Raw genomic sequence first — 27945 nt, 5'->3', positions numbered from 1 at the left:
TGGCAAGCAGGGGCCACTCTTCATCGCGGTGCGCGGGCCTCTCACGATCACGGCCTCCCTTGTTGCGGAGCACAGGCTCCAGACGCGCACAGGCTCGGTAGTTGTGGCTCCTGGGCCCACTCGCTCCGCGGCATGTGGGATCCTCCCAGACCAGGGCTACGAACCCGTGTCCCCTGCATTAGCAGGCAGAGTCTCAACCACTGCACCACCGGGGAAGCCCGGTGTGATGCATTTCTAAATCAATGTGCATGAGGCCCACTGGTTCTTTGGATTTAAGCTCCACATATTGTCAGACCCTCTGGGTGGACCCCTCTTCCATGTGGTAGGAAGAGGAGGAATGTTTGTTTTTACTCCTAGTTTCTCACGTTAACCCTTTCCCCTTCCTTTTGCCAGCTGGGCATTTAATATCACTGTAAAGTAATGAGAAATGTCCTTTAGAGGATCTGACTTGCTGGGGGAGGAGCTAGCGTGCGTCCTGAACCTCCCTCTTACATGCCTGTTATCTCACACCTTTTCCCACTATTCTCCATTTAGGCAGCCCAGCTGTGTCTGTGCTTGTGTGTGCACACATGCACACACACGTGTGTTGAGGAGGATGTGGTCTGTCTTCCTAGCCATGTGGATGCTAATTTGTCCTGATGTGGGCTCTTTCCTCTGGGCTTAAAGGGTGCACGGGAATCAGTATATTTATGATTTAATTAGGGAAATTGAAGCATCCCAGCCACCTGTCTTCTCCTGAGCCACGAGGAATCTCATTATGATCACATCGACCGCAACCAAATTGCCTCAGTAATGACGCACTGGGAGATGCCACAGCTGTGTTCAGAGAGGCTTCAGAAATCGCAGAAGTCTCTGCGGGAAAGGGGAGGCGGCACTTAGCGTGTTAGGCAAGCACCATCACCTGTGCGGCCCCGGAGCCTCTTCCTTTGGCAGCGAGCCAGACTCTGGAGATAGACTTGGGCATCTTGAAAAGTCTTAGCCCCCGGGGCACTGCTGGTGTCTAATTGAGTGGGAAGATTGCTTCCTCTAAATACAGCCACTTTAGAAAAATAAAACCGATGGGCAGAGAACTTCCCCGCCTCACACACTAATCAGGCAGACATGCTCTTCGCGGCTTGAATGGGAAGCCCTCCCGGGGGACCCGACCGCAGGCTTTGGATTCACGCGTATGTGGTGCCCGTTCTGCGGTTTGACTGTCCTATAGGGACACAGAGGCTGCAGGAAAAAGTACAGAAACCTGTGCTGGGCTGAGAGGGAAGCTGAGCCCATGCTGTGTGCTGGGAAAGTTCAGTTAAGAGCAAATAACTATGACAAGGTAGATGGAGAAAAGCTCAAAGCTCTTTTTTTCCTTTCAATTTCATTGAAATATAACTGACATATAGCAGTGTATTTAGTTTAAGCTGTATAGCACAATGACTTGACTTGTATATATTGCTTAATTGGTTAACATCCATCATTTCATACAGATACAAAAGAGAAAAGAAAAAAAGTGATGAAAATTTTGGGATTTATTCACTTAGCAGCCTTCAAATATGCCACACAGCAGTGTTAGCTATAGTCATCACGTTGTACATGACATCCCCAGGAGTTACATCTTATGACTGGAAGATTGTACCTTTTGATCGCCTTTATCCAATTCCCTCTCCAGCTCTGATTACCACAGCTATGAGTTGGTTTTGTTGTTCTTGTTTTGTTTTGTTTTTAGATTCCACATGTAAGTGAGATCATACAGTATTTGTCTTTCTCTGACTTACTTCACTTAACACAGTGCCCTTGAGGTCCATCCATGTTGTCGCAAAAGGCAAGATTTACTTCTTTCTCATGGCTGAATAATATTCCATTATATGTGTGTATACCACAACTGCTTTATCCATTCATTTGTCAATGGACACTTAGGTTGTTTCCATGCCTCGGCTATTGTAAAAACTGCTGTTATGAGCGTGGGGGTGTAGATATCTCTTCAACATAGTGATTTTGTTTCCTTTGGCTATATCCGGAAGTGGAACGATGGATCATGTGGTACTTCTATTTTTAACTTTTTGAGGAACCTCCATACTGTTTTCCACAGTGGCTGTGTCAATTCACATCCCCACCAACAGTGCACCAGGGTTCCCTTTTTTCCCACAGCCTCACCAACACTTGTTACCTCTTTTCTTTCTGAGGCTAGTCATTCTAACAGGTGTGAGGTGATATCTCGTTGTGGGTTTAATTTGCATTTCCCTGGTGATTAGTGATATTGAGCACCTTTTCAGGTACCTGGGGGCCATCTGTATGTCTTCTTTGGAAGAATGTCTATTTTCCTCTGCCCATTTTTAATTGGATCATTTGGTGTTTTGCTGTTGAGTTGTACGAGCAGAAACTCTTGTTAGGGAAAGCCACTTGAGTGAGAGCATGGAGGTCATGACTGGGAGGGATCTGTGGTGGGTTCTGCCTCCTCTACTAGGGGCTGAATGTGGGGCTTCTCATGTTCTTTCAGCAGAAAATCTAACCTCCCGTCTCTTTTCTTTCCCATGCATCCTGATAGAGGGAACGGCTGAGGAACATCGAGCGCATCTGCTTCCTTCTACGAAAGGTCAGTGCAAGCACCCGGTGACAGAATTTGGATGGTCACGGTGGTCACACAGTGGGAGGGGCTGGTGAGGCTCAGTGCCTGCTTCGGTCCTGTCTCCCCACAGAGGCAAATGGTGGCGGGGGAGGAGGAGGTGGGAGCACGTGATCACTTCTTTGGAAACCTCCAGAGACAGGAGGAGCTAATTAAAAGGGATGGCCATCAATCAGTGTCAGGACAGCACTGGATATTTGCAAGCCCTCTGGTTGGATTTAGAGGTTCTTTATCTTTGCATGATGATGGATGGCATTTACAGCTGATGTTGCCTCACAGCCTTTGTTCCTGTCTGATGCGGGGCTCAGAAACGCTCCCACCTTGGCTCAGCCAAGTTTTTAACTGGTTGTTGGGTTTCCTTTGAGGTTTCAACCTGCCACTCAGCTTTGCAGTTTGATTGACAGCATCATCAGGAGTGCCGGAGGGGTGGGAAGGGGGATGTTATTAAAGCGGGAACCAAGCATTTAGAGAGTTGCTCTGAATGGCTGGGCAGTAGGTCACAGCCGCCCTCGATGCATTCAGGAAGCACACATGTGCACGCATATTCACGTGTCGATGTGCAGCTCCAGTTTAGTATTTAGCAGGGCTCTGTGACGTAGCTGGGGTACCCCTGTGGCAGAGAGACCAGTCTGCCACACTCCGGTAAGGAAAGCGAGTACTTGTTTGCAGCCAAGTGTGGAGAACCGCAACTTGCATGTAAAACTAACAGTGTCCATTGCCTTGAGCCAAAGGACATCCCCGATCTCTTCAGAGCAGATGCGCTACAGGCCATAGGAAAGCCACCTGTCAACCCAAAAGAAGTTTTTGAGCCTTATGTGAATAGGAGAGAAACCAAATGCCATGCCAAAAATTGACGGAAGGGAAACAATTTTGCAAGCTTTTGAAATCTTTTCTATATTTCAATTAATGATACCTTTCCTTGGGAGAGAGAGCTTAATCAAGAAGTCAATGATTTTTCTAGCTAATTACTTGTCCTTTAATGTTTTCCAAGAGACTCAGTATGTCATAGTTCCACATCTTTGTCACAGTGGGGAAGTAAGCTCAGATAATGGTATACATTTGGTATTAATACATTTATATTTGGCTTAATACATTTGGTATTAAGGGAACTTCATGAATTTGTAAATTATTTTCCCAGATAATGTCTCGGACACCAATAACCTGCTCCAGCTGTCACTTCCCTAGACTCTAGTTTGTTCTTTAAGACTGACACCCAAGTGTCTTTCACACTGCAAATTGCCCTTTTTTCCCCATTTTGAATGTACCATCCTGAATTCTCTGGCAGAGCAATAACCTGCATCCATCACATTTGAGCTTTGCTCATTTTTCTGTGTTGCTTCACAACTGACTCTAGCCAGACAGCAGGCAATGGCCTGTGGCTGCCTCTGCCGAGGTCCTACTTTACAGTCCTGTGCTACACGGTAAATCCTGTTACTTAACCTATTTTGTGTAAAGGAGTTTGTATCTGCTAATCCCATGCTCTTCATTTGTGCTTCCCCTCCTCCCTCTCCCCTTTGGAAACCATACATCTATTTTCTATGTCTGTGAGTCTGTTTCTTCTGTTTTGTATATAGATTCATTTATCTTATTTTTTAGATTCTACATAGAAGTGATTTCATTTAGTATTTCTTTCTCTGTCTGACTTACTCAACTAAGCATAATATTCTCCAGGTCCATCCATGTTGCTGCAAATGGCAATATTTCATTCCTGTTTTATGGCTGAGTCATATTCCATTGTATATATACATACCACATCTTCTTTATCCGTTCATCTGTTGATGGACATTTGGGTTGCTTTCGTGTCTTGGCTACTGTAAATAGTGCTGCAACTAACATTGGGGTGCATGTATCTTGTGGAATTATAGTTTTGTCCGGGTATATGCCCAGGACTGGGACTGCTGGATCATATGGTAGCTCTATTTTTAGTGTTTTAAGGAATCTCCATACTGTTCTCCATAGTGGCTGCACCAATTTACATTCCCACCAATAGTGCAAGAGGGTTCCCTTTTCTCCACACCCTCTCCAGCATTTATTTTTTGTAGACTTTTTGATGATGGCCATTCTGACAGGTGTGAGGTAATACCTCGTTGTAGTTTTGATTTGCATTTCTCCAGTGATGTTGAGCATCTTTTCATGTGCCTCTTGGCCATTTTTGTATGTCTTCTTTGGAAAAATGTCTATTTAGGTCTTCTGCCCATTTTTTGATTGGGTTTTTTTTTTTTTGATATTGAGTTGTATGAGCTGTTTGTATAGTTTGGAGATTAACTCCCTGTTAGTTGCCTCGTCTGCACATATTTCCTCGCATTCCATAGGTTGTCTTTCTGTTTTGTTGATGGTTTCCTTTGCTGTGCAAAAGCTTTTAAGTTTGATTAGGTCCCGTAATAGTCTTTTCATTTCTTCATCAGTGTCCATGACATAGCACAAAACTTATATTTTACCACATGTACTCCTTACATCATATTTGTATTTTTAAATCAAATTTAACTCTTTATTGTATTCCTTACGACACAGAAGGTCTCTAGCCTACGGTTTCCATCCCATTCCTTTCCTCTGTGTTTATGCCCTCTCCCCTCTTTGTAGTCTGTATTTTAACCTTACAAATAAGTTCTCAAGCCAGTTCTGGTTCCTTGCACTGGAAGAGTGGTGGAGGGTGGTGGTGACGTATACAGGCTTCTGCTGCTTCCTGCCTGTGCCCCTCAGTGTGACTCTGAAGTGGGGGTGATAAGTACAGCACCCTCCTCCTCGTGGAGTTGTGAGAATTAAATGAGACAATCCACGTGCGTCTAGCTCATCGATGCTCGGCACGTACTAAATGTTATTGTTATTATTATATGACACCCAGCCGATACCTAAAACTTCCTGTAACATCCCCGAGCACACCCGTGGTGCTGAAGGAAGCTGAGGTGATCCTCGGCTGGCGGCAGCCCCCTTAGCACCTCCTCCCATTTTCTTGGGTAACTGTCATTTGACGTTTGAGCAGAGTCGCAGGGCAGGAAGGCCTGGGCCTGCTCTCTCCTGGCTCATTTTGAATGGGCTTCTGAGTTCAGATTCCCAAGCTGGGAGCACATGCTGGGGGCGGTGGAGAGGGCTGATGGACTTCGTTAGCATCACCACCTTCTGGGAACTGTACCTTCCAAGAAATTTCTTGGAGCTCGTCTCCTAAACACCCCAGAATGTGATGCATCTCAGGCGCTGACTGTTGTTAAACCACCTCCTCAGCTTTCTCGGGAGAAAGGAAGGGATTTTCAAAGTGGATCCGTTTTTAGCTCTATAATTACCAGAAAATGCGCTCTTCGGGTGATTGTCTGAACTGCAGGATTCTTGTGTCGATTTGTGCTCATGCTTCATTCTTTCATGGCGAGAGCCACTTGCCCCTTGCGCTGTGCTCCCCACCGGGCACGCTGTCACTCTGAGGGTCGCTGTCAGGTGCGGGGTTTGGGGGCGTGGAGAGTGTGGAGAGCAGACATTGGTTAGATGGCTGCTCTCGGGCACGCGAAAGGTCCTCGTCCGGAGGACACTGTCTAGGGGCCTCCTGTTGCGTCTCCAAGTTCAGGCAATGGTTAGAGGAAGTGAACTTAAGTGAGAGCCGCAGATTGGCATGAGAATAAAGAGAAACTTTCTTCATAAGCAGCTGTCCTCTAACCTTGAGGTTGGTCGTCCTGGGGGCTAAGAGATGTTCACCTCCCTTAGGCGGAGTTAGACAGCCTGATGTCTGCGATGGTTTTGAGTTAGACGGAGCCCGCCTGAGAGGGGCGACTTAGTTGCATAGTTTGGGATGTCCCTTTGGTTTGACAAATCCGTGATTCTCCATTTCACCCCCTGATTTCCCCGAGAGTGTGTCCAGTCTCACTGCAGGTTTTCTGACAGTGGTGGATATAAAAAGCTCTAGTGTGTGGATAATTTTCGCTCTCTTCATTGAGAAGTTGCAGTGGGACAAGAAAGAGGACGGTGAGTGGGTTGGGGGTGAGGGTGAGGGTGACGGTGTTGAGTCCCTTGGGGAGGTATAACCAGTCTGGTGGCGGGGGGGGGGGCGGCAGGTGCTCCAAGTTTAATTCTGGAGAGAACAAGGCAGTGGTAAGGCCACGAGTGTAATCACTGATGGCCACGAATGCCCCTCCCCGTTTCACGCTTATCAGAACCACACATCTGTCTCAGGGGAGGCATCACACTGTGAAGTGAAGCTGAATGGTGTGAACCTGGTTGCACTGCAGAAATTCCGCGATGTGCTTCTGAAAGCAGGGGCTGGGGGATCTGGGGAATGGATATGACACTTCTATAGTGTAAAGTCAGTTTGCTAAGTAGGAAGATTGCGTTATTGTTCCCAATTCTTCACCCTCCCCCGTATCCAGGACTGGCTATGTAATTTGCAGGGCCCAGTTAAAAATGAAAATGTGGGGCTCCGTGATGAGAAGTTATTAGGGATCTTACGAAGCTGACAGCAGAGGACTCAGCCAAAGGTGGGACCCTTCTGAGCGTGGGACCCAGGTGCATCTGCACGGGTGACATGTCCCTGAAGCCGGCCCTGCCTGTATCCGTGACCTTTGCATATGATTTTGCAGTTCCTCCTGAGAGAAGCAGAGTACATTTCCCCCTCCCTGCTGATGGAGGGCTCTGCCATGTGACGGGATGTGCCCACTGGAATGTGGCTGGGCTTGTGTGTACTGAGGCCTTAAGAGTTACTGGGTGTTTCTGCTCCTTTTCTTGCACTTCTGACATCATCAAGGCCAGCCCTCTGGTGCAAGGAGCATGAGACGCAGGGGATACAGACCTGAGCCCACCTGTAGCTCAGAGCCAAGCACACTAGATCAGGTGACCCCCAGTCAACCTCTAGATGCATGAGCAAGTATAAATGATTATTGTTTTAGGGCATCGAATTTTGGAGTGATTTGTTATGCAGCATTATTATGGCAATAGCTAACTGATACTATAAGCATCTGCCACTTTTATAAGGGGGAAAATCTTTTTTTTTTTTTAAAGAGATTTTATTCTGTGCCAGAGATCAGCCATTTGCTGACTCTACAAATTTATAAAATAGACAGTTTCAAAGTCTGTTCCAACTTCTTTGATCTAAGAGGAAGCTACTAAATACATTTATGTACCAGAACCTAGAGAAAGACTCATGTCACTTTGGAGCACACAATTTGTCGTGCATTAACTGCTTGGGAGGATGGTGACGACGGTGCCTTTTCTGTAATTACTGGCACTCCCTGCCACAAGGGATTGGCTTGATTTCCGGTCTTTTTAGCCGTTAACACAGTTCTTCCTGCAGAGCTCTGGAGGGAATGGTCTATTTTCATGGAGAGACATAATACAGGGAAAAGGGACACAGAAACTCAGAGGCAATTGTGTGGAATGCCTTTGAGAGGACATCCTTGACTCAGAAGTTTTCCAGATCAGAATTCTCTGTGGCTTGGGGAATTGCTAAGGCGTGACAATGCTGCTCACTTTTCCTGAGTGACTCCTGTATGCCTTTGAAAGGATTAACTCTTTCAATCCTCACAGCATTTCTATGAAGCAGTCATGATTAATAGCCCCACTTAAAAGATGAGGAAATCAAGGTGTAGAGAGGTTAAGTATATATCCCGGAGTGTCATATTTCATAAGCTGGTAGAGCTGGGATTTGAAGGCAAGTCTGTTTGAACGGAGTCCACATTTTCAATCACCACATGAAAGGGGAAATTGTTGGTTCGCTTTGAAACACGCTCCTTAAGGACCACTACTACAGCAATATTGCTCAGCTATTTTAGAGGGAAGATACAAATACCAAAGCTACAGAGGGCTTCCGGGACCCTATAATATGCTTGGCTCACCGTCATGGGCCAAGTGGATTCCTTTAAGGCTCTTTTCTAATTCTATTTAATTTCTTGGTGGGATGGTTCACCCCTAGAGGGAATGTTTGAAGAAAAGTAAAAATATCCTGGAATAAGACTTGCATAGTTCAGAAACCATGTCTCACGTATAATTTATTTACAGATGCTTTCTGTGGCAAACTCCTTGTTAGTCAGAGGGAAAGATGGGACATTTTACTCACTGTGTAAATAGTGATGCTGTCACGGGGTTGCTGAACCAGAAGCCAGAGGAGGAGCCCTGTCCTCGCTTCACTCCACTCCCAAGACTGCAGCAGGAGAAGCTGAGGACTTCACAACAGCTGCCCTACGTATGGGCTCTGGCCTCTCACTCGAATCTGGGGAGCTGGCTGGCCCTATCCTTATTAGTTCTCCATTGCCATGATATTAGCAACTCAGGACAACTACGATTTATACTTCTCACGAGTCCATGGGTCATCTGGTGGTTCCACTGATCTTGGCTGGGCTTATAGGGAGAAGGGGGTGTTCTTCTGGTCTTGGCTGGGGCTCATTCATGTGTCTGGCAGGCAGCAGACCGTAAGCTAATCTAGGATGGCCTCAGCTGGGATGGGCCATCTCATTCTCCAAAGACTAATCTAGACTTGTTCTCATGGTGTCATAGAGAAGCAAGAGAAGAAGTGGAAATACACAAGCGCTTTTTCAAGCTTTGGTTTGCATCAGATCTATTAGTGTCCTATTACTGGCCGAAGTGAGTCACATGGCCAAGCCCAGGGTCACAGTGAGAGGGACTACAGAGTTACAGGGCAAAGGGTATGGATACAGGGAGACCATTAATGGATACCATGAATGCCATCAATCTACCATATATTTGTAGGAAAGGGATGAGTTATCACCTTACTCCTGTTAGAATGGAGATGAGATAGCAGATGCTAGTGAGGATGTGGAGAAAAGGGATTCCTTGTGAACTGTTGGTGGGATTGTAAATTGGTACAGCCCCCTGTGAAAAACAGTATGGAGGTTCTCCAAAAAGTTAAAAATAGAACTTCCATGTGATTCAGAAATTCCACTTCTAGGTATATATCCAAAGGAAATAAAAACACTATGTTGAAGTGATGACCTGCACCCCCATGTCCATAGCAGCTTGTTTTTTTACAATAGCAAAGACATGGAAACAACCTAAGTGTCCACTGACAGATGAATGGCTAAAGCACTTGTGATATATATATATTTCAGACATAAAAAAGAAGGAAATCCTGCCATTTGTGACAACGTGGCATTGTGCTAAGTGAAATAAGTCAGACAAAGACAAATGCTGTATGATCTCACTTATGTGTGGAATCTAAAAATAAAATAATAACAAAACAAACTCATAAAAAAGAGATCAGATTTTTGGTTATCAGAGGGGGGAGAGGGAATTTGAAGAAGGTGATCAAAAGGTTCAAATTTCCAGTGTATAAGACGATGAAGCACTAGGGATGTAAGGTATAGCATGATGACTGCGGTTAACTGGTATATGCTATATTTGAAAGTTAGGAAAGTAAATCCTAAGAGTTCTCATCACAAGGAAAAAAACATTTTTCTTCTTCTTTTGTATCTATATGAAATGATGGATGTTCACTAAACTTATTGTGGTAATCATTTCACAGTATATGTAAGTCAAATCATTATGCTATATGCCTTAAATTTACACAGTGCTGTATGTCAATTATATCTCAATGAAACCGGGGGGAAAAGGCTCAGAGGTTGGAAATTTTGCAGATTTTCTCTAGGATGGTGACATAGACTCTTAGACGTGTGGGTCTACACCTCTATGGTGGTACTTGCAACACTGCATCATTGTCTCTTTGGATGCCTGCCTCTCCCATTAGTTTGTGAGTTCCACGAAGGAGGAACCCAACGTCTTATTCATCTTTGAATTCCTAGTACATAGGGGACATGAGGTTGATGTTCACTATATGATTAGGAGATGAAACGCTAGAACTGGAACAGACCTTGGAGGTCATCTAGCCAGATCCCTCCTTTTCAGAGGGGAAATTGAGACCAGAGGGCTAATGGTGAGGTGACACCAGAACCAGTGTGTCCTGGGCTGCTTGTGCAGCTCGGCCACAGTGTCCTTCTCAGAGACTGGGGTCACTGCAGCTGAACAGAGCTCGGCTCAACAGCAAGCTCTCTGGAGACAGGGACCATCCCTTCCTTGTTCACTAGTGTGTCTATAGGACCAAGCATGGTGTCTTTCAATGAGTAACATTTCCCCCATCCCTACCCCCTATCAGTGGCCATTTCACTGTGAGTTGCATTTACTATGCATGAATTCTGTCTTTCCTCCCTGGGTACTGATCTCAGAGGGACAGCAGTAAGTGGTCTCGAAGAGACATCTTAGTTCCCTGCCCAGGAACTGAACCTGGGTAGCCTGTGTGAAAACCAGGAATCCTAGGTGCTACTCCACCAGGGGCTAGAGGCTAGAAGCAAAGTTCCCTGGCTCTTGCCCCGTTTGAAAGCAAAAATGTTTCAAGGAGGCAAAAACAGGTACAAAATTTATTATTAGAGACACAGCACAATAAGTGGGAGAGCACACAGAGAAGGTTTGTTTATTTAATACAGAAGCAAGGCAGAAATACACACCTGGAGAGAAGGACTTTGGGCACCCTCTCTAATGAGAGGTGATTTAAATCACTTATGTAGGACAGTCTTTCCGGGTCTTTGTTTACCTTTAGCCAATTATCTCATTTCTTTTCCCACATCTGACCTGTTCTAAGACCCTCCCCAACATGCGTGCGCAACTTTTTGCTAAGGTGGATTCTACCGCGGAGGCCTGTAGGGATATGTCCACACTTATTATGGGGTGGTGCCTCTTCCCTTTTTCCCTTCCCCAAGGAACCTTCCTGCGCATGTGCAGACAGGGAAGTTTTCCTTCACCTCAGGAGTGGTCATCCTATCTCTTTACTCCAGCAGAGCTCAGCTTCTGCCACCAGCTTTGTCTTTGGAGTGTCTGGGGAAAACAAGGCTTCAATTTTACTCCGCTTAACAGACACCAGCTGTCCAGCCCAGGGGTCCATCTATCTCCTACCTCAGTACAACCCCACACCAAGTTGGCATCTGATAGACCTGGGAATAAGGCTGTACACCTTTATATTGTGGAGTTCCAGGCAAATATTGTGGAAAAGATCGACAGAGAAAGACCAAGCATCGTATGATATCCCTTTCATAGAGAATCTTTTAAAAATGATACAAATGAACTTATTTATAAAACAGAAACAGACTCTAAGAAATATACAGTGAACTTATGGTTACCAGGGGGGAAGCGGGGAATAGATTGGGAGTTTGGAATTGATATGTACACACTGCTATATTTAAAATAGTTAACCAGGACTTCCCTGGTGGCGCAGTGATTAAGAATCCGCCTGCCAGTGCAGGGGACACAGGTTCGATCCCTGGTCCGGGAAGATCCCACATCTTCCCAGACCAGGAAGGCAACTAAACCCCTGCGCCACAACTACTGAGCCACGAGCCACAACTACTAAGCCCGCATGCCCCAACTACTCAAGCCTGTGTGCCTAGAGCCCGTGTTCCACAACAAGAGAAGCCCGCACACTGCAACGAAGAGAAGCCCCCGCTCACCGCAACTAGAGAAAGCCCATGTGCAGCAACAAAAACCCAACACAGCCAAAAGTAAATAAATATATAAATAATTTTTTTAAAAGGTGCTTTAAAAACTAAATTAAAAAGCAAAATAGATAACAAACAAGGACCAACTGTATAGCACAGGGAACTCTGCTCAATATTCTGTAATAACCTAAATGGGAAAAGAATTTGAAAAAGAATAGGTACATGTAGATGTATCACTGAATCACTTTGCTGTACACCTGAAACTAACACAACATTGTTACATAACTGTACTCCAATATAAAATAAAAATTAAAAAAGAAACAAGGGGCTTCCCTGGTGGCACAGTGGTTGGGAGTCCGCCTGCCGATGCAGGGGACGTGGGTTCATGCCCTGGTCCGGGAAGATCCCACATGCTGCGGAGTGGCTGAGCCCGTGAGCCATGGCCGCTGAGCCTGCGCGTCCGGAGCCTGTGCTCCGCAACGGGAGAGGTCACAACAGTGAGAGGCCTGCGTACCGCAAAAAAAAAAAAAAAAAAAAAAAAAAAAAAAAAACAAAATAAGCAGTTCTCTAGTGCAAAGTGGTCTCTTTTAGGTGGATTCATGGGGGGCAGGCCCTGCTTGGGCAATATTATCACGTGCACCCGAATTCCAAGTGTGAGGAGAGTTCCATAAACATTCCTCCCGTGACTACTCTACATATCCTCCTGTCATGACAACTATACAGAAACCTTAGTTCCTTCCCATCATAAGAGGTGGTCTCATTAGTACTGTAAGTATTCAAGGACTTTATTTTCATAATTCTGACCATCCGTGAGCAGCTCTGAAGGTCAGCCACGTGTAGTAATCTGCGATAGTAATCTGCGATAAATCGGCATCATGAATTTGAACCCTGCATGTTTTGAGGCTACTGGCACGAACGAGCCTAGTCAGCTGCCTAGCACCCTCATCTTAACAGGCTTCGTTGTTCTCCACTCATTATTGTACATCCAGGAATTCTCATCGATAGCTCAGAGAGAGCACTTAGAATTTACTGTGAAACTCTGCTGCCTTTATTATGAAAAATCATATGCTACAATAGTGTCAGGAAGTGGCGAACGGTAGAGTTCACCGTTCTGTTGTGTCTGTCATTAGTGGCACTGGTGGTTTCTAATCGTTATGCATCTCAAAATCCCCCATGGAGATTTTCCAGCATACATCTGCTTAAGAAACACTTCCAGAAATGCTGCTCTAGTAGGGAGGGTCCAGTATTTAGAAAATGCCCATATGTGCTTCTCCTGGGTGGCCAAGGTCGGGGAACACTGTGGGAAATATTTGGTGAGCTGGGTAGTTGGTGAATGTGCTGCTGATTCATAAGCAGCTCCCCAAAAGACTCCCCAGGATCTGGAGAATTGAGTCTGCTGAGGGAGAGGGGAAAGGGAGAAGAGCTTCAACCCATAGAGGCTGGCAGTGGGCGGGAAATACGGCCGGCTGCCGACTCCTCTGTGGATTGCCCAGGAGTGCTGAGCCCTGGGCTTGAGGAACATCTCCCCAGCCTGCTCCGTCCTGGCTGTATGTGGAGGGAGCATCTTCCTGACTCATGGCATGATGGAAGCTTGTGCCGGTCAGCTTCACAAAGGAAGTCCAGAGGCCCTTGTAGTGGTGGAGGAAGAAATCCTGAAACCATGATTGACCTTAGGGTGCATCATTGAGAGTGGTCCCCAAATTTGACTCTGCCTCACATCATATCTGGACAGGTTATTAAAAATACAGATTCATGGGACTTCCCTGGTGGCGCAGTGGTTAAGAATCTGCCTGCCAATGCAGGGGACACAGGTTTGAGCCCTGGTCCGGGAAGATCCCACATGCCACGGAGCAACTACGACCATGCGCCACAACTACTGAGCCTGTGCTCTAGAGCCCGTGAACCACAACTACTGAGCCCACTGGCCACAACTGCTGAAGCCCGTGTGCCTAGAGCCTGAGCTCTGCAACAAGAGAAGCCACCACAATGAGAAGCCCACACACCACAACGAAGAGTAGCCCCCGCTCGCTGCGACTAGAGAAAGCCCATGCGCAGCAATGAAGACCCAATGCAGACAAAAATAAATAAATAAGTTAAAAAACAAACAAACAAAAAAACCAACTTTAAAAAAAAATACAGATTCATGAATGCCCACTCCCTGTGATGCTTAATTTTATATGTCAAATTGGCTGGGCCATGGTGCCCAGGTATGTGGTTGGACATTATTCTAGATGTTTCTTTGAGGGTATTTCTTGGAGGCGATTAATGTTTAAATTGGTGGACTTTGAATAAAACAGATTACCCTCCATAAGGTGGGTGGGCCTCATCCAATCAGTTGAAGGTCTCGATGGAACAAAGACTGACCTCCCCAAATAAGAGGGATTTCTGCAGGAAATGGCCTTCAGGCTTCAACTGCAAGGCTTGCTCTTCCTGGATCTCCAGCCTGTTAGCCCTCCTGCAAAATTTGGCCTTCCAAACCACTACAATTGCCTGAGCTGATTCCTTAAAATCTCTTTCTCTCTCTATCTCTCTCTCTATATATATGTCTATATCTCTGTGTATCTATAAACACACACATACATGCATCCTGTTCGTTCTGTTTCTCTGGAGAATCCTAACATATCCCCATCAATCCTGGGAAGTTCAGGTTCAGTAGGTCTGTGGAGGGGCCCTGGGCCTGCTGTGTAATTGAATCTCCTGTGAGTTGGATAAAATGATCTGCCTTCACCAAATGGTAAATATTTGCTCCAGGTCACTCAGCTCATGGGTCTGGTTCCAGAGCCCATGCTTACTCCCCTTCTCTCTTGCTGCTTCCGTCCATAGGAGCTGGTAACTTTGCACACCTTTTGTAGAGCTTCTGTTGACCCTAGCGGTCAGTCTCTACTGGCGGCTAACCAAGAGAGTGACGACACTCAGTTTCCCCTGTAGTCTTCACAGACTGTGTAGGCCAGAAGAAGGAGGCTGGTTAACTTAACCGCATTCATCGGCAAAGCAGATTCTCACAGCAGGACCTAAGCAGATTTATGGACTCTCAGTAGTTTTGCTATGAGAAATCGCCAAGTCATTGACCGTTCTGACAGAAATCGTTTGCTTTTCTGTCACACCTTTTTCCTCTCCTTAATATACAAAGGAACTCCAGGTATTGTAGGACGTGATGGAGGCAGGAAAGCGTATTGGGATATGGGTTCCACTGTGAATAAAAGATACAAGGGAGCCTGCGCTGTCTGGGGGGGAGCCTGTCCAGGCTGAGGGTGGGATGGGAGGGGGACCCTGCCTGCCAGGGTCGTCTGGGGACCCAGGCTCCTCCGCCCTCATAGCTCTGCCATCGTTAGGGCATTTTCTTGTCTATGTGGTCCATGAGGGCATCACACCATGATGTCCTTTCAAGTAGTAGGATGGAGGGGGAAGAGGAAAAGGGCCGTTTCCGTAAAGGATGTGACCCGGAAGCTGCACACATCACTTCCGCTTAACTCATCAGCCAGACCGTAGGCGAATGGCCACATCTGGTCTTTTGAGGGGGTCTCTATGCTCAGCTCCAAATTGAGGATTTTATTCCATAGAGAAGGGGGGGTGGATGCTGGATGACAGCTGCAGGCCTTGGTCTCAGGGAGGAATTCAGTCAGCAGAGTGGCCAGGGCAGGGCACCCAGCCACCGACGTGCACCCCAGAACTCCAAGGGCAGTGTGAGATGGCCAGTGGGGATGGCGGGCAGAGAGACTAGGCACTAGAGGTTGAGGTGATGTCTGATGGTACCTGGAGGAGCCTGGGCATGGTCGAGGGTGGAGAGAGGAGCTGGGGAGTCCTGGGTGTTGGTCTTGGCTTCCGATGGGAGCCAATCTGAATTTCTTCATTCATTCAATTGGAGTTCCTTTAGACCTGCTATGTACATAGTCCTGTATTATGTGTTGATGGGTGTGTGTGAGTGTGTGATGTGTCAGTTGTGAAGACCTCCATTCAGCTAAAAGGGGTCTCGTTTTTCTCTCTGATTTCCTTCCCGAGAATTTCAAAGCTCTGATCACACAATATCTTGTATTACAGTCACTTGTACACATTATCTTCCACAGCTGTGTTCTTGAAGGTGGAGATCATGTCCTCCTAATTGCTGTATCTGCTGTGTTGCCTAACGTGGTATCTGATTCACGTTAATTAGCTAAATGTATTGGTGAACATGAGCCTGGCAACCACACAATGGCTTGGATTATGAGTTTCATAATGTGTGTGGCAGAATGATCACTGCTGAGCATGGGATTAAGGCAAGTGAAGGAAACCAAAGAAAGGGCCATGGCACGTGTGATGTGCTTTGTCTTATCAGAGCACCTTCACTGCCCAGAGGGTGAGCATGGGAATGGATGTAGTTAGAGGGCCGGTCCTCAAGCTTGGCTGCACCTTGGAATCACCCGGGGAGCTTAAAAAGAACTGTTCCTGGATCCCACCCCCAGAGTTTCTGTTTCGTTGGCCTGGAATGCAGCCTGGGCATTGGCGGGAGTGGAGGGGAGGTTTGAAAAACTCCCTAGGTGATTCTAATGTGTAGCAAGGCTGCAAATCACTGAGTTGGAGGGTAGGGCAGGCTTCGGCAATGCAGGTGGGGAGGCATTTTCCTTTTCTCCGTCCCCCAGAGTATGATTTAGAGAGCCATAATTTTCTAAATGGTACCAGAGTAAAAGCAATAATTTACCAACGGGTGCCCAGGTGAACTGAAGGAATGAGCGCCTGACTTCCTGCTTCCCAGGAGACGGTCAACCCAGCAGGTGACTCATTGCAAGTAATCGGCAGACAACTTGTTTTCTTGGTGGGAGGTTTGCTTCTAGATGCTCCCTTTTCCAAAATGTGATGAGAAGTAAAAATTCTGTTTTTCGACCCCCCAAACGCCCAGCCTTTCAGATACTCAATTCTTGCCTTTTCTAAATTGCTGAAAAAGCAAGAAACATTTCTGGGTCACGTTTCTAGGCCACAAAATGTGCCAGTATTACCAAATCCTGATGGCCTCTTATTCCCTGTAGCACTGGCCAGTCTCTGTCTCTCCCTACAATTGGAACCGGGTACCAGCCTCTACCCAGGCAGGGAGCCTGAGAGCCCTGCAACTCAGATGAGAACTCCTACGGGCTCCCGGCTTGCGCTGAATTAATTCCGATGCTCCAGATGTATCTTCTCCCCGTGGCATAGCTGTATTGCGGCATTATAACATGCTGGTTCCATTCGCAACTTGTATGTGGTTTGTTATTCTTTAAGCAGTTTGGGGCATCGGGCCTCCCCCAGCACAGAGTTTCACTGGCTCTGATTCCTAAGCTGTCTCTATGGCACAGACAATTACGAAACACATGGGGTTTTGTTTCATTAGGATAAAACCCGGCCATAGACAAGAAAATGCACTGAATACGTTAAATGTGCTATACAAATGCAAAATGCCATTATTATAAAGGGACAGAAAAAGCCATACTGTTCCCTTCCTGCGTCTGCTAAATGGTCAAAGCAGTGATGAAATTCTGGAAGACAGTGATCACCGATTATAGCACAGGGAGGTGGGCGGGCAACACACAGCAAGAGCAGCTCGGCTACTGTGGCCTCTTTACTGGTGATATCACTGCTGTTACCACTCAGGGCATCGGCATAAAGTGGCGCCAGTGCCACTGGTGTCCTGGTAGAAACTAAATAACGGAGCCACTTAGGCAAGGGTCCTGCCTTCGGGAATGTGTACGCTGTTCAGATGACGTCAGCAGGACGGACTGGTAAAACGGCCGACAGTGCATTTTCTGCGAGGGTCTGTATGATGCTCTTTGTATAAACTAGACTTCAATACACACACGACTGTGGTACTTCAAATGCTTTCTGATAGCGGTGATGCCAACTGTTAATAGAGACCCAAAGCGATGGACGTTGGGTTGTTTTCAAACACTTGACATTTGTGTTATTCAAGTTATTGATAAAGTACTTCAAGCCCAAATATTCTGGACTTTAAAAGGAAGGAAGTGTGGGAGGGGAAAGTCAGAGGTATGATTCTTTGTAAAATGTTTGTTTTCCTTAGTCGGCTATAAAGTCGGTGAGGGCAGGGTCTGGGTATCTTGTTCACTGCTTCTCATTTTACCTGGAAAATAGCACCTATTCAGTAACTCTTTGCTGGCAGAGTGGCTGAATGTGCTCTGCACTTTACCCGCAGTCTTTGATTTATTCTTACGCCAGCTCTGTGAGGTGAAGATGGGGAACTGAGACCCGAGGGCTTGCATCACTTGCCCAGGTCACTCAGGGTAGTGAGTGCTGGGTCTGGATTCAAATCACTGACTCCCAAACTCCTGCCCTTTCTAGCAGTCCTTATGTCTCCAGGCACTAGGGATTAAAAGCACGTTTCTTTGCATTTCCCAGGACAGTTCCGTACTCTGAGTTTTGCAGAGCACACTTGGACACAACCCTCTGACACACTGGCATCAGACGATCCACTGTCAGCCACGTGCATGTGCGTGTCTTGCACTTCTCCAGTCTATCAGAAGGAGGTGAAGAGGTTTTGACTAAAGGCCTCTTCTCAATTTTAAGAGACTGTTGGGAAACGGAAACTTGGGAGAAAGAACCTACAGAAGACACTGTACCCTGTAGTGCTGGTACCCTTGGGATCTGTGTTAGTCCGCTAGGGCTGCTGTAACGTAGTAGCCACGCGTTGGGTGGTTTAGACAACAGAAATTTATTTCCCCACAGTCTGGAAGTCCAAGATTAAGGTGTCAGCAGGGTGGGATTCTTCTGAGGCCTCTCTCCTTGGCTGGCAGATGGCCACCTACTTTTTGTGTCCTCACATGGTCACCCCTCTGTATATCTGTGCCATAATGTCCTCCTCTTATAAGGACAGCAGTCATATTGGATCAGGGCCCCTTCTAATGACCTGATTTAACCTTAATTACTGCTTTAAAGACCCTCTCTCCAAATACAGTCACATTGTGATTTACTGGGGGTTAGGACTTCAACGTATGAATTTTGGGAGGCGGGGGGCAGGGGGGGACACAATTCAACCCATCACAGGATCCACGCACCAGGGAAGAGTTTTTATGGAAATGACATCCCCTTGGTTAGGAGCAGGGATTGGCCTTACCTTGGATTCTACTCCTTGGCAAATAGCAAACAAGAGTGAAGAGTGAGCCCCTGGGTTTAGATTTCAGGAACATTTTCTTACCATCCACGGGTGGAATCTGGTGAAAGAGAAGGCAAGACTCTGATTCTTTGTGTTGGATTTTATTGCACTTTTATCAGAATAAAGAGCGAACATATTCTGAGCAAAGCCTGTGAAGAATTGCTCCCATCATTCTCCAGGAGAGATGGTCTGAGCAAAAGGGACAGAGCCTGGCCTCTTCATGCTGTCACACCCCTTGCAGGGAGCAGCGTGTGAAGCCAGTCACCCAGGCGTAGACAGTTGACTCAGCGCACGTGGGACGAGCCTGGGTCATTCATCATTCTAATTAGCCCTGGCTACTCTCTCCCCAGCAGGCCCAGGGTCAGGACCAAATCGAGGTATGTGTTGTGAGCTTGTGCAGAAGGGCCAATTGCTAAGGTGGACTGAAGTTATATAATTATCGTAACTATTTTTGTTTATAGGACATCCTTTCCCAGGAGAGAAGCACTTCCCTTCCCAGGCATTTCCCTGCCCAGAAGTTGTCACTTCGTAGCAGGACGGCATGATCCATTCTGGGGCTGGAGGAAGTAATAAAGAACATCGCCCACCCATAGGGCCGTGCAGGCTGCACAAAAAGTCATTATATGCATGGCTCCAGGGAAGGTCGACACGAGGCTCCTTCTGCAATGCAGACAGTGACAAGGGGGCTTGGGTTCTTTTTCTTTGCTGGGAGAGGTGAGCTTACCTAGACGTAGAAGGTTGGTCCTTAGTGGCCTAGGAGAAGCTTTTACCATGACAACAGTGTTTATTAAGTTACTGCATGTGGCCTAGAACATGCCAGATGTTGTGCCAAGAGCTTGAATGGGTCATCTCACTTAATGCTCATCTCTGACGTGGATGCCATTATGATGTGGGCATCACTGTGGTCCCCTTTCACCGATGAGCATGTTGAGGGCAGAGAGGTTAAGGAACTGAGGCTAGTACGTGCAAAGCCAGGATTTGAATCTGGGTTGTCTTACCCCAGAGCTTGCTCTTTGGGTTTTCTTCATTAATTATTATTATTGTTATTTTTTTTTTCAGTACGCGGGCCTCTCACTGCTGTGGCCTCTCCCGTTGCGGAGCACAGGCTCCGGACGCGCAGGCTCAGCGGCCATGGCTCACGGGCCCAGCCGCTCCGCGGCATGTGGGATCTTCCCGGACCGGGGCACGAACCCGTGTCCCCTGCATCGGCAGGCGGACTCTCAACCACTGCGCCACCATGGAAGCCCTTCATTAATTATTTTAATTGTAGAAGTAGGACGTCCTTGTTTTAACTAGAAAGTGATGCTCAGTTAATATGAAGAAAATACTAATAAGCCCCCAACCCCTCTCTATTCCTGACTCTCTGACATAACTCATGTTAAAAGCTTGGGTCTCTGCCCTGCTCTTATCTCCATGCACAAACACGGACAAATGTACACACACGTGTGTATGTGCATACACTCAGAGTTGGCCTTTTGTTTTTTTCCCAATAATTGGAAAAAATTTTCCTATAACTTTTCCCGCCACATACCATTTCGTTATGGACACCCCTCTAGATCAATATAGTACTAGAGATCTAACTCTTTTAAAAATAACCGCACAAACTCTCATAATATTCCATAGTACACACAATTGAGTCAGTCATGTCCATATTTATGGACATTCTGTCTGTTTTCAGTTTTATTTGGCCCCTGTCTGTAACCCTGCAATAAACACCTTTGTGTGTTTATATCCTAGGAGTGGGGTTATCGAGTTAAACAGTATATGAATTTGTACTTCTTAAAAATTTGTCGGATTACTTTCCCAAAAAGGTTGCAGCAATCTGTGTTCCCACCGATGGTGTAAGAAGGTGTCTGTTTCTGACATCGTCGTCACCATGGTGGGGCGTTATTGGGGAGCCCTCCCCACTTTGCTGTCTGCAGGTACAGCCCCGGGAAAAATGCAGAGCTCAGCGGTCGGGGAGTTGTTCTCATAGACCCGAGTTTCTCTGTCTTGGAAGCACACTTGAATCTCCTGGGGAGATTTTAAAATCTCGGTGCAGGGGCCCCATCCACAGAGAGCCTCTCTTAATTGGTCGAGGGGGCACAGGCAGCGGTGTTTGCAAAGCTGCCCAGGGGATTCTAATGGTCCGCCAGGGTGGAGAGCTTTTGAGGGCGATCCTGCAGACACCAGGGTCCTTCCTCACTTCCCTTTCTCTTTCCCTCACTCCCTCGCCACTCACCCCTAACCCTAACCCTAACCCTAGCCCTAACCCCCTCATTGCCCTTTCTCTTCCCCTCATCCCTTCCTCCCTCCTCGGGACCCTCTCCTCGCAGGTCAGTGGAGTCTTTACTGGAAGCTGCAGGTACTGTCCTTCCGCCAGCAGCCTCTCACTCACTGTCCTGGTCCCACAGAAGCGCACTGGTTGGAAGGGCTGACTTTAGCCCTTGCAGCACGTGCCCTGCTGGAGAGCCTTCAGGACCTTGGACGGCTGACGCTCTTGCGAGAGCCTCCTGGCTCATGCGGGTTTGGAGCACTGTCTCCGGGAGAGAAGGGGCTGTGCATCACTCCTCTTTCAGGACCAGAGAAGCGTGGAAATGCTGCCCTCCTGCTGCGTTGGTGACGTCATTTTCATCCCACGGTCTACAGACCTTCCGTTCTTCCACCTGGCACCCCACCCCTGGTCCCCTGCAGTGTGTGCACTGGTGTGACCTGCACAACTGCCCCCAGAATAGCAGCCCAAAAGCCCTCACTCTACTGTAGGTATACAGACCACCTGCAAAGTCTAATGCCCCGGAACTTCAGCCTCTTTCATGGCCTGATGGGTACACAGCTCTTCACTGCCATCCAATGCTTATCCTGAGACAGAACATTTAGAGTGCCCCACAGGCTGCTGTGGGGAGCCTGCAGACCAGCAGCGACCCAGGTGTTTTATACACAGGGCGTGTGTGTGTGTTTGTTTGGTGGCGGGGGTGTGTCCGCGCCAGCGCTTACCTTGTTCTGCCTAAATGCCCGCTGGGTGTTGACCCAGCCCATGGCTGGATGGGACAGGCAGAGTCCTGCAGAGCTGGGAGATAGGTCACATGTATGAAAATACTAGGAATAGTTTTGCTTCATGAAAGAGGATGAGCCTCTGGTCTTCCCTGGTGGCGCAGTGGTTAAGAATCGGCCTGCCAATGCAGGGGACATGGGTTCCATCCCTGGTCTGGAAAGATCCCACATGCCGTGGAGCAACTAAGCCCATGCACCACAGCTACTGAGCCTGCGCTCTAGAGCCCATGAGCCACAACTACTGAGCCCACGTGCTGCAGCTACTGAAATCCGCGTGCCTAGAGCCCGTGCTCCGCAACAAGAGAAGCCACCGCAATGAGAAGCCCGCACACCGCAACGAAGGGTAGCCCCTGCTCACTGCAACTAGAGAAAGCCTGGGCACAGTGATGAAGACCTAACGCAGCCAAAAATAAATTTGAAAAATAAAATAAAAATTTAAGAAGTGAGATATCTTTAAAAAAAAAAAAAAGAGGACAAGCTTCTTTCAGGAAACAAATTCCTTCAGAAACTCTATTCTTAGCTCCAGAAGTGGTTAGGATACTTGAAAGAGGCAAGCAGGCAGGTAAAGACACCTGTGATAATGGAAGATCTGTAGCTGGCCATCACCGTTGTCAGGCCCATATTAACCACGGTATCTACCATTTGCAAAACGCTCTTTAAGGCACTGTTTTTCAAACTTGGCAGCACATTGGAATCACTTGGGGAGTTTTAAGAAATTTTGATGCCTGAGTCCCATCTTCAGAGATGCTGACTTAATTCGTTTGGAATAAATCCTGGGCGTCAGGAGTTTTAAAACTTCCCCTGGGTGATTGTAATATGCACCCAAGTTTGAGACCCTTAGCCAAGCAGGGTTCAGCATTCAGGTTCATTACTGCACGTAAGTGCCCTGTGTGGCCTGACTGCTGAGGTCAGCGGGGCGGGGGATTGAATCCCACCTTGGCCCTGCCCCTCCCCTCCTTAGTCAGGGCGGGGCACAGACACCTGGTCATTAGCTCTCCCCATATCTCCTGGCACCCCCAACTGTTGGAAAAGCCTTTGAGCAGCTGGGATGATGCGTAGGCTTTTAGAGATCAGAGGTATTTCCAGCTCCAACAAGAAACAGGGCAGTGGTTTTCATTCTTGCCTGAACCAAGCGCCTTCTTGGCAGTGTTCATAAAATGCTGGGGCGCAGTCCCCACCCTCTGAGGTTTGCACATGGGAACTTAAAAAAATTTTTTTCGGGGGGCGGGAGAAATGTCAAATGTAAGGGGATGTTTTAAGAGTAGTATAATGAATACCTAAATAGCTTTCACCAAGATTCATCCCTTGCCACATTTGCTGTGTCTGTTCTCCCCTCCCCTCCCAGGTAGGGAGCACACACTCTTTCTTTGGCTGGGCCATTTAGTTGCACATATTGTGATTCTCCACCCCTAAGTACACTTCCCAACATCACCACACTACCACGATCACACTCAAGGACGTTGTCATAATAATGTCATCTGAATGTCGTTCGTAGTCGCGTTTCCCGTGTCCCCAGTCATGTTCTTTATCAGCCTCTGGTTGGCTATCTCTCCTTTCTGACCATGGGAAAGAGAAGTCCACTTTAACGAGAGTGTAAGCGAGATGTAATCAGGAGAGCAAATTTGTTGGATGAAAACTAACAATCACAAAACCACTCCTCAACCTTGAATAAAGGCTTCTGTACTGCTTTGGAACATCACAGGGACCCCCTCTATTGGTATGGGCAACTGAGAGTTTACCATCAAGTTCACGGAAGCAGTTTTTCTATTCTCCCTCCTCTATGTGGAATTGGCCAACTAGCAATGGGAGTCCAGCAGCAGTGGCATCACCTGGGAGCTTGTGCTAAATGCAGACGCTCAGGCCCCTCCCAGACCTATGGGATCCTAGTCTGCATTTTAACAAGATCTCCAGGAGGTCCGTATGCACGTTATTTTGAGCAGCATGGCTGAGGCCCCTCACTGTCAGATACAGAGCTGACTGGCTACACTGTTCTTCAGTATTTACCTATCTCCTTTTTGACTCCTCTTCTCTCACATCCCAAATGCAGGTGTTCATTGATGTTCTGCCCTTGGCCTTGTTATCTTCTTGTTCTATACTAGGAGTTGCAGTCAGCAGCCTGTGGGTCATATATGGCCTGCAAATTTGTTTTGTTTGTCCCATTCAATATTTTAAGAACCTGAAAATTTCGTACAAAAATCTGGATTTTCAGCTTCTTTGGGGGAAAAATTGCAAGGGATCTGGCAATATTGGAACCATATCCCTCAAGGCAGCCATCAGCTGGAGTTAAGTACTGGATGACCCCTTTAGATGGGAACTGTGTTCTTCAGATCACCTCCACTCTGACCACTCCCCCACCTGTCTAGTACCATATGCATTTGAGTGTAAGATTCTGCTTTCTTTGAGCTCCTCCCCTCCAATGCTGGAGCTTCTATCATCATCCGTCTTAGAGTGGGCCCCGAACGTATACCTTCTCTCCTACTCTCTCTTCCTTTTGAATTCCAGGCAAGCATTTGAAGCCTTCTGTTGGGTATCTTTCCCTGGTCTGCTCCTTGTACCTCAAACTCAGTATTGGGGGTAGGAGTGCTGACGAATCCTACTTCTCTACCTCTTTGGATTTGCACCAATTGAGAACAGACATGAGTCTAGATGAGGCTTGAAATGCCGTGTCATATCCATCCAGCTCTGTGGTTGGTCATGGTAGGACTGCAGCACCTTGGAGAGTGAGTGCCAAAGAGGGGTGGGCTCCAGGCTTGTCTTGCCACAGAGGCAGGCTTTGGGCCCTGGCCACAAAAACCTACCACATGCTTGCAGAAGTGGAAGAAGAGAGTATGTGCAGTTCAGGGACAGGCAGTCCCCAAAGCAAGATAAGTGAGGCCACAAGCTTCCTCCCTAATACTTCCCCAAGATGTGGAAACTGTTGCTTGGAATTCTGATTTTATGGAATGGGGTAGGGTAGGAATGCAGAGAAAGGAATTGAAGGGCTGAGTTCTCCCTTCTTCCACCTGTCATAAACGTATTATAGATTTACAGCCTGCTCTTTTAGTTAACCCATCTTGGTTAACTGAGACACTGTCTTTCATGCCACTCAGGTTTAACACCACATCTGTTGTTGGTGTGTGGATTCTGTTTCCAAAACGCTTCATGAATTGCAACTCTCTTCCCCCAAGCCACTTCCTCGAGAGCTCAGACTCTCATTTCTTTTGCCTGGACCATTGCAGTAGCTTCCTAGGTGTTTTTTTTCCCCTCTGGCTTTTGCTCTGCTCCCTGGTCTTCCTCCTCGATTCACCCTGCACATCATTGTTGGGGTGATCTAAGCAAACCTTTATCGTATAGAGCTTCCTTATCGGGAAGCCTTCTCGGGATCCCGATTTTGGAGAGTAAATGACCAATACTTAGCATTGCTTCTAAGGTCCTCTTTGATTTCCTAACCTCTCTTTTAAGCTTACTGAAATCTACTTCCTTTCAAACACTCATTTGCTCTCCCAACATTTAGCGAGTACCTACTATGTTCCAGGAATTGTGCCAAGTCCTGTGGATAGAGACATAAGACTGTGATTTTCTTTCTTTGTGCCTTTTCTTACACTATTGCATCACTTGGAATGGTCTTCTCTGTGGGCTAAAATGTTATCTTTTAGTTTCAGCTCAAGTGTAACCTCTTCCATGGACTCTTTTTTAATCCACTGAACAAGAAATAGTATCTCTCCTATTGGCTGTTCTCTGCCTCATTGGCTTTTTAAGTGGTCTTCCTACATAGTCGTATCTTATTTACATATTTGATTCCTTACCTGGCTGCAGTCTTCCCGAGGGCCAATGCTGTGTCTTCTTCAACCTTGCGTTCTCTGTGGTGCCTGTGCTGTCCTAGCACGTAGGAGGCACTCTATTGATGCGTTTATAAAATTGCATTTTCTCCAAAGCTGGAAATAGAACAAACCCAGAGAAAAGTGTTGAAGAACACAAATAGATTAAGCATGATCCTAAGTATTACTAAATATAGCTGTACAGAGACAAATATGTCATGACTAATTAACAACACATTTGTGAGCCACCTACAATCCGTTTTGAAATAAAGCAGTATGTTAAGACGTTAAATAATGTTTCTTTACCTCTTCCTTTTCATTCCTACTGTAACCAACTTCAGTTTTTATTTCTTTACTCAAGAGCCAGAGGTTTCCTTATAAACTTCTTTAAAACCAGATGCCAACTTTTGCCGGTCCATCCACTGTAACTCTGCCAAATTATTTCTGCTGAAACTGCTGTACACACAGTCCCTCGTGTGATTAGAGGCCTTTCATTGTTTCTCATTGTCTGTTGTATCGGGTCCCAATTTCCCTTGACCTTCCTGGCCCTCCCAGCGGCCTTTCCCAGGCTGTCGTCCTGCTTCTCCCCAGCTTGAACTCAGGCCAGACAGGGAACATCCCCTCCACTTGGGTACCATTATCTTCCCTAGACTCCAAAGGCTCACCTAAAGCCCATCCACTTCCATGAAACCTTTATCGTTTCAGCTGAGGGTAAGTTCTTCTTCCTCTCACTGTTAGCAGCTGTTTCCAAACCTGGTTGTTCATCAGAGTCAGCTGCACAGCATTTCAAATCCAGATCCAGATTCTGCAGTAAGGTTTGGAATTCTGCATTTCTGTAAAGCTCTACCAAAGGATTCTGATGTGCAACAGTTTTGGGAACCAGTGACGTTCAGGACCCTACAATTTCATGATAGGATCTCACATTGCCTTGTGTGGCATTTATGGATCTCTTTAATCTCTCCTCCCTGAAGGACTCTTCCTAAAGTCGGGACCACGTCATTGAGTTATCTTGCCTTTGGCAGGATATCTGGCTCACGGTAATATGATAAGTTACTCAACAAGTGTTTGTTGAATGAACGAATGATTGCATGCACGTATGAGAGGCTTTTTCGAAGAGATGAGATGACGGGTAGAAGGAACTTTTAATGCAGTCTGAAATTGAGAGGAAATTCAAGTGGAGAGAGGAGCTTTAAATTGCAATATTTTGTGCAAAAGGCAGGTGATAAAACTTTGGGGAGTCACTTTGAAATCTGTTTGCTTCCAAGGTCAAAATATTGCTCATAGATGGAATTATTTCCAGTTTTGAGAAAATGCTTATCTATATAAGAATTTCCAATGTGTATTCAATTATTTGGTTGATTCATTTCTGGCTTTCTGATGATCAACTGGGTGTTTTTAAAATAGAATGTTTCAGCTCCTCCAGGATCTGGTCCCTGAGGTTGCTCTGGCAACCACCTTGAGAACTCCGGAAAGCTTTATCTGAAGTTTCCAAACTTCTCAGATTTTCCAGCTGCCACATTCGTGTTTTAGCAGTTGCCTTGACTGAAAGATTAACATTAAATCTTAATAAATTTAACTAAATTTCCTAAAACTCCTTCAACCAACCACCCCTGCCCCCGCCCCGCCCCACCCAGCATTCCGAGCAGCGCTGTTGTATATGCCCCTCGTGACTGTACTGGTATTAAACCCTGGATCTTCAGGGAAGTATGATCTTCAGCAGCGTGTTAACCAGGCATCAGACACACACTGCCCGGGAGACCTCCCTCTGCAGCCTGATAGTTTATTTAAAACATAATCACTGCACCTCTGGCTTCCAGGCATGTCTCTGGTTTTACTGAAAAGCCAAATAGAGGAAAGAAACAGGTCACTGCTGAGAAGCACGTGTGGTTTTTGATCGTCATGGTGAAGTCTTTGCACAGTTCCAAGCAGTATGGTGGACATCACAGCTCTCGCCTTGTTTCGCTTGTTCAGTGTGTGTTGGTTCATACACTC

The 27945-nt window shown here is 46.7% G+C and overlaps 1 protein-coding gene across 2 annotated transcripts in view; it reads left to right on the top strand.

The window, feature by feature from the left end:
• The window catches only part of CNIH3 (cornichon family AMPA receptor auxiliary protein 3), a 118124-nt gene that overhangs the window by 50592 nt on the left and 39587 nt on the right, over window positions 1-27945 (top strand). The window contains exon 3 of one of the 2 annotated variants that reach the window (XM_032646781.1): window positions 2525-2572. The exons of the other annotated variant lie outside the window; for it this stretch is intronic. Coding sequence (XP_032502672.1) covers window positions 2525-2572 — 48 coding nt within the window. The remainder of the gene's footprint in view (window positions 1-2524; window positions 2573-27945) is intronic. 2 annotated transcript variants of the gene reach the window in all.

The sequence above is a fragment of the Phocoena sinus genome, chromosome 1 (genome assembly GCF_008692025.1).
Source record: "Phocoena sinus isolate mPhoSin1 chromosome 1, mPhoSin1.pri, whole genome shotgun sequence".
NCBI classification, from domain to species: Eukaryota; Metazoa; Chordata; class Mammalia; order Artiodactyla; family Phocoenidae; genus Phocoena; species Phocoena sinus.
The sequence above is the reverse complement of the archived record's forward strand: the minus strand, read 5'-3'. Positions and strand labels throughout refer to the sequence as shown.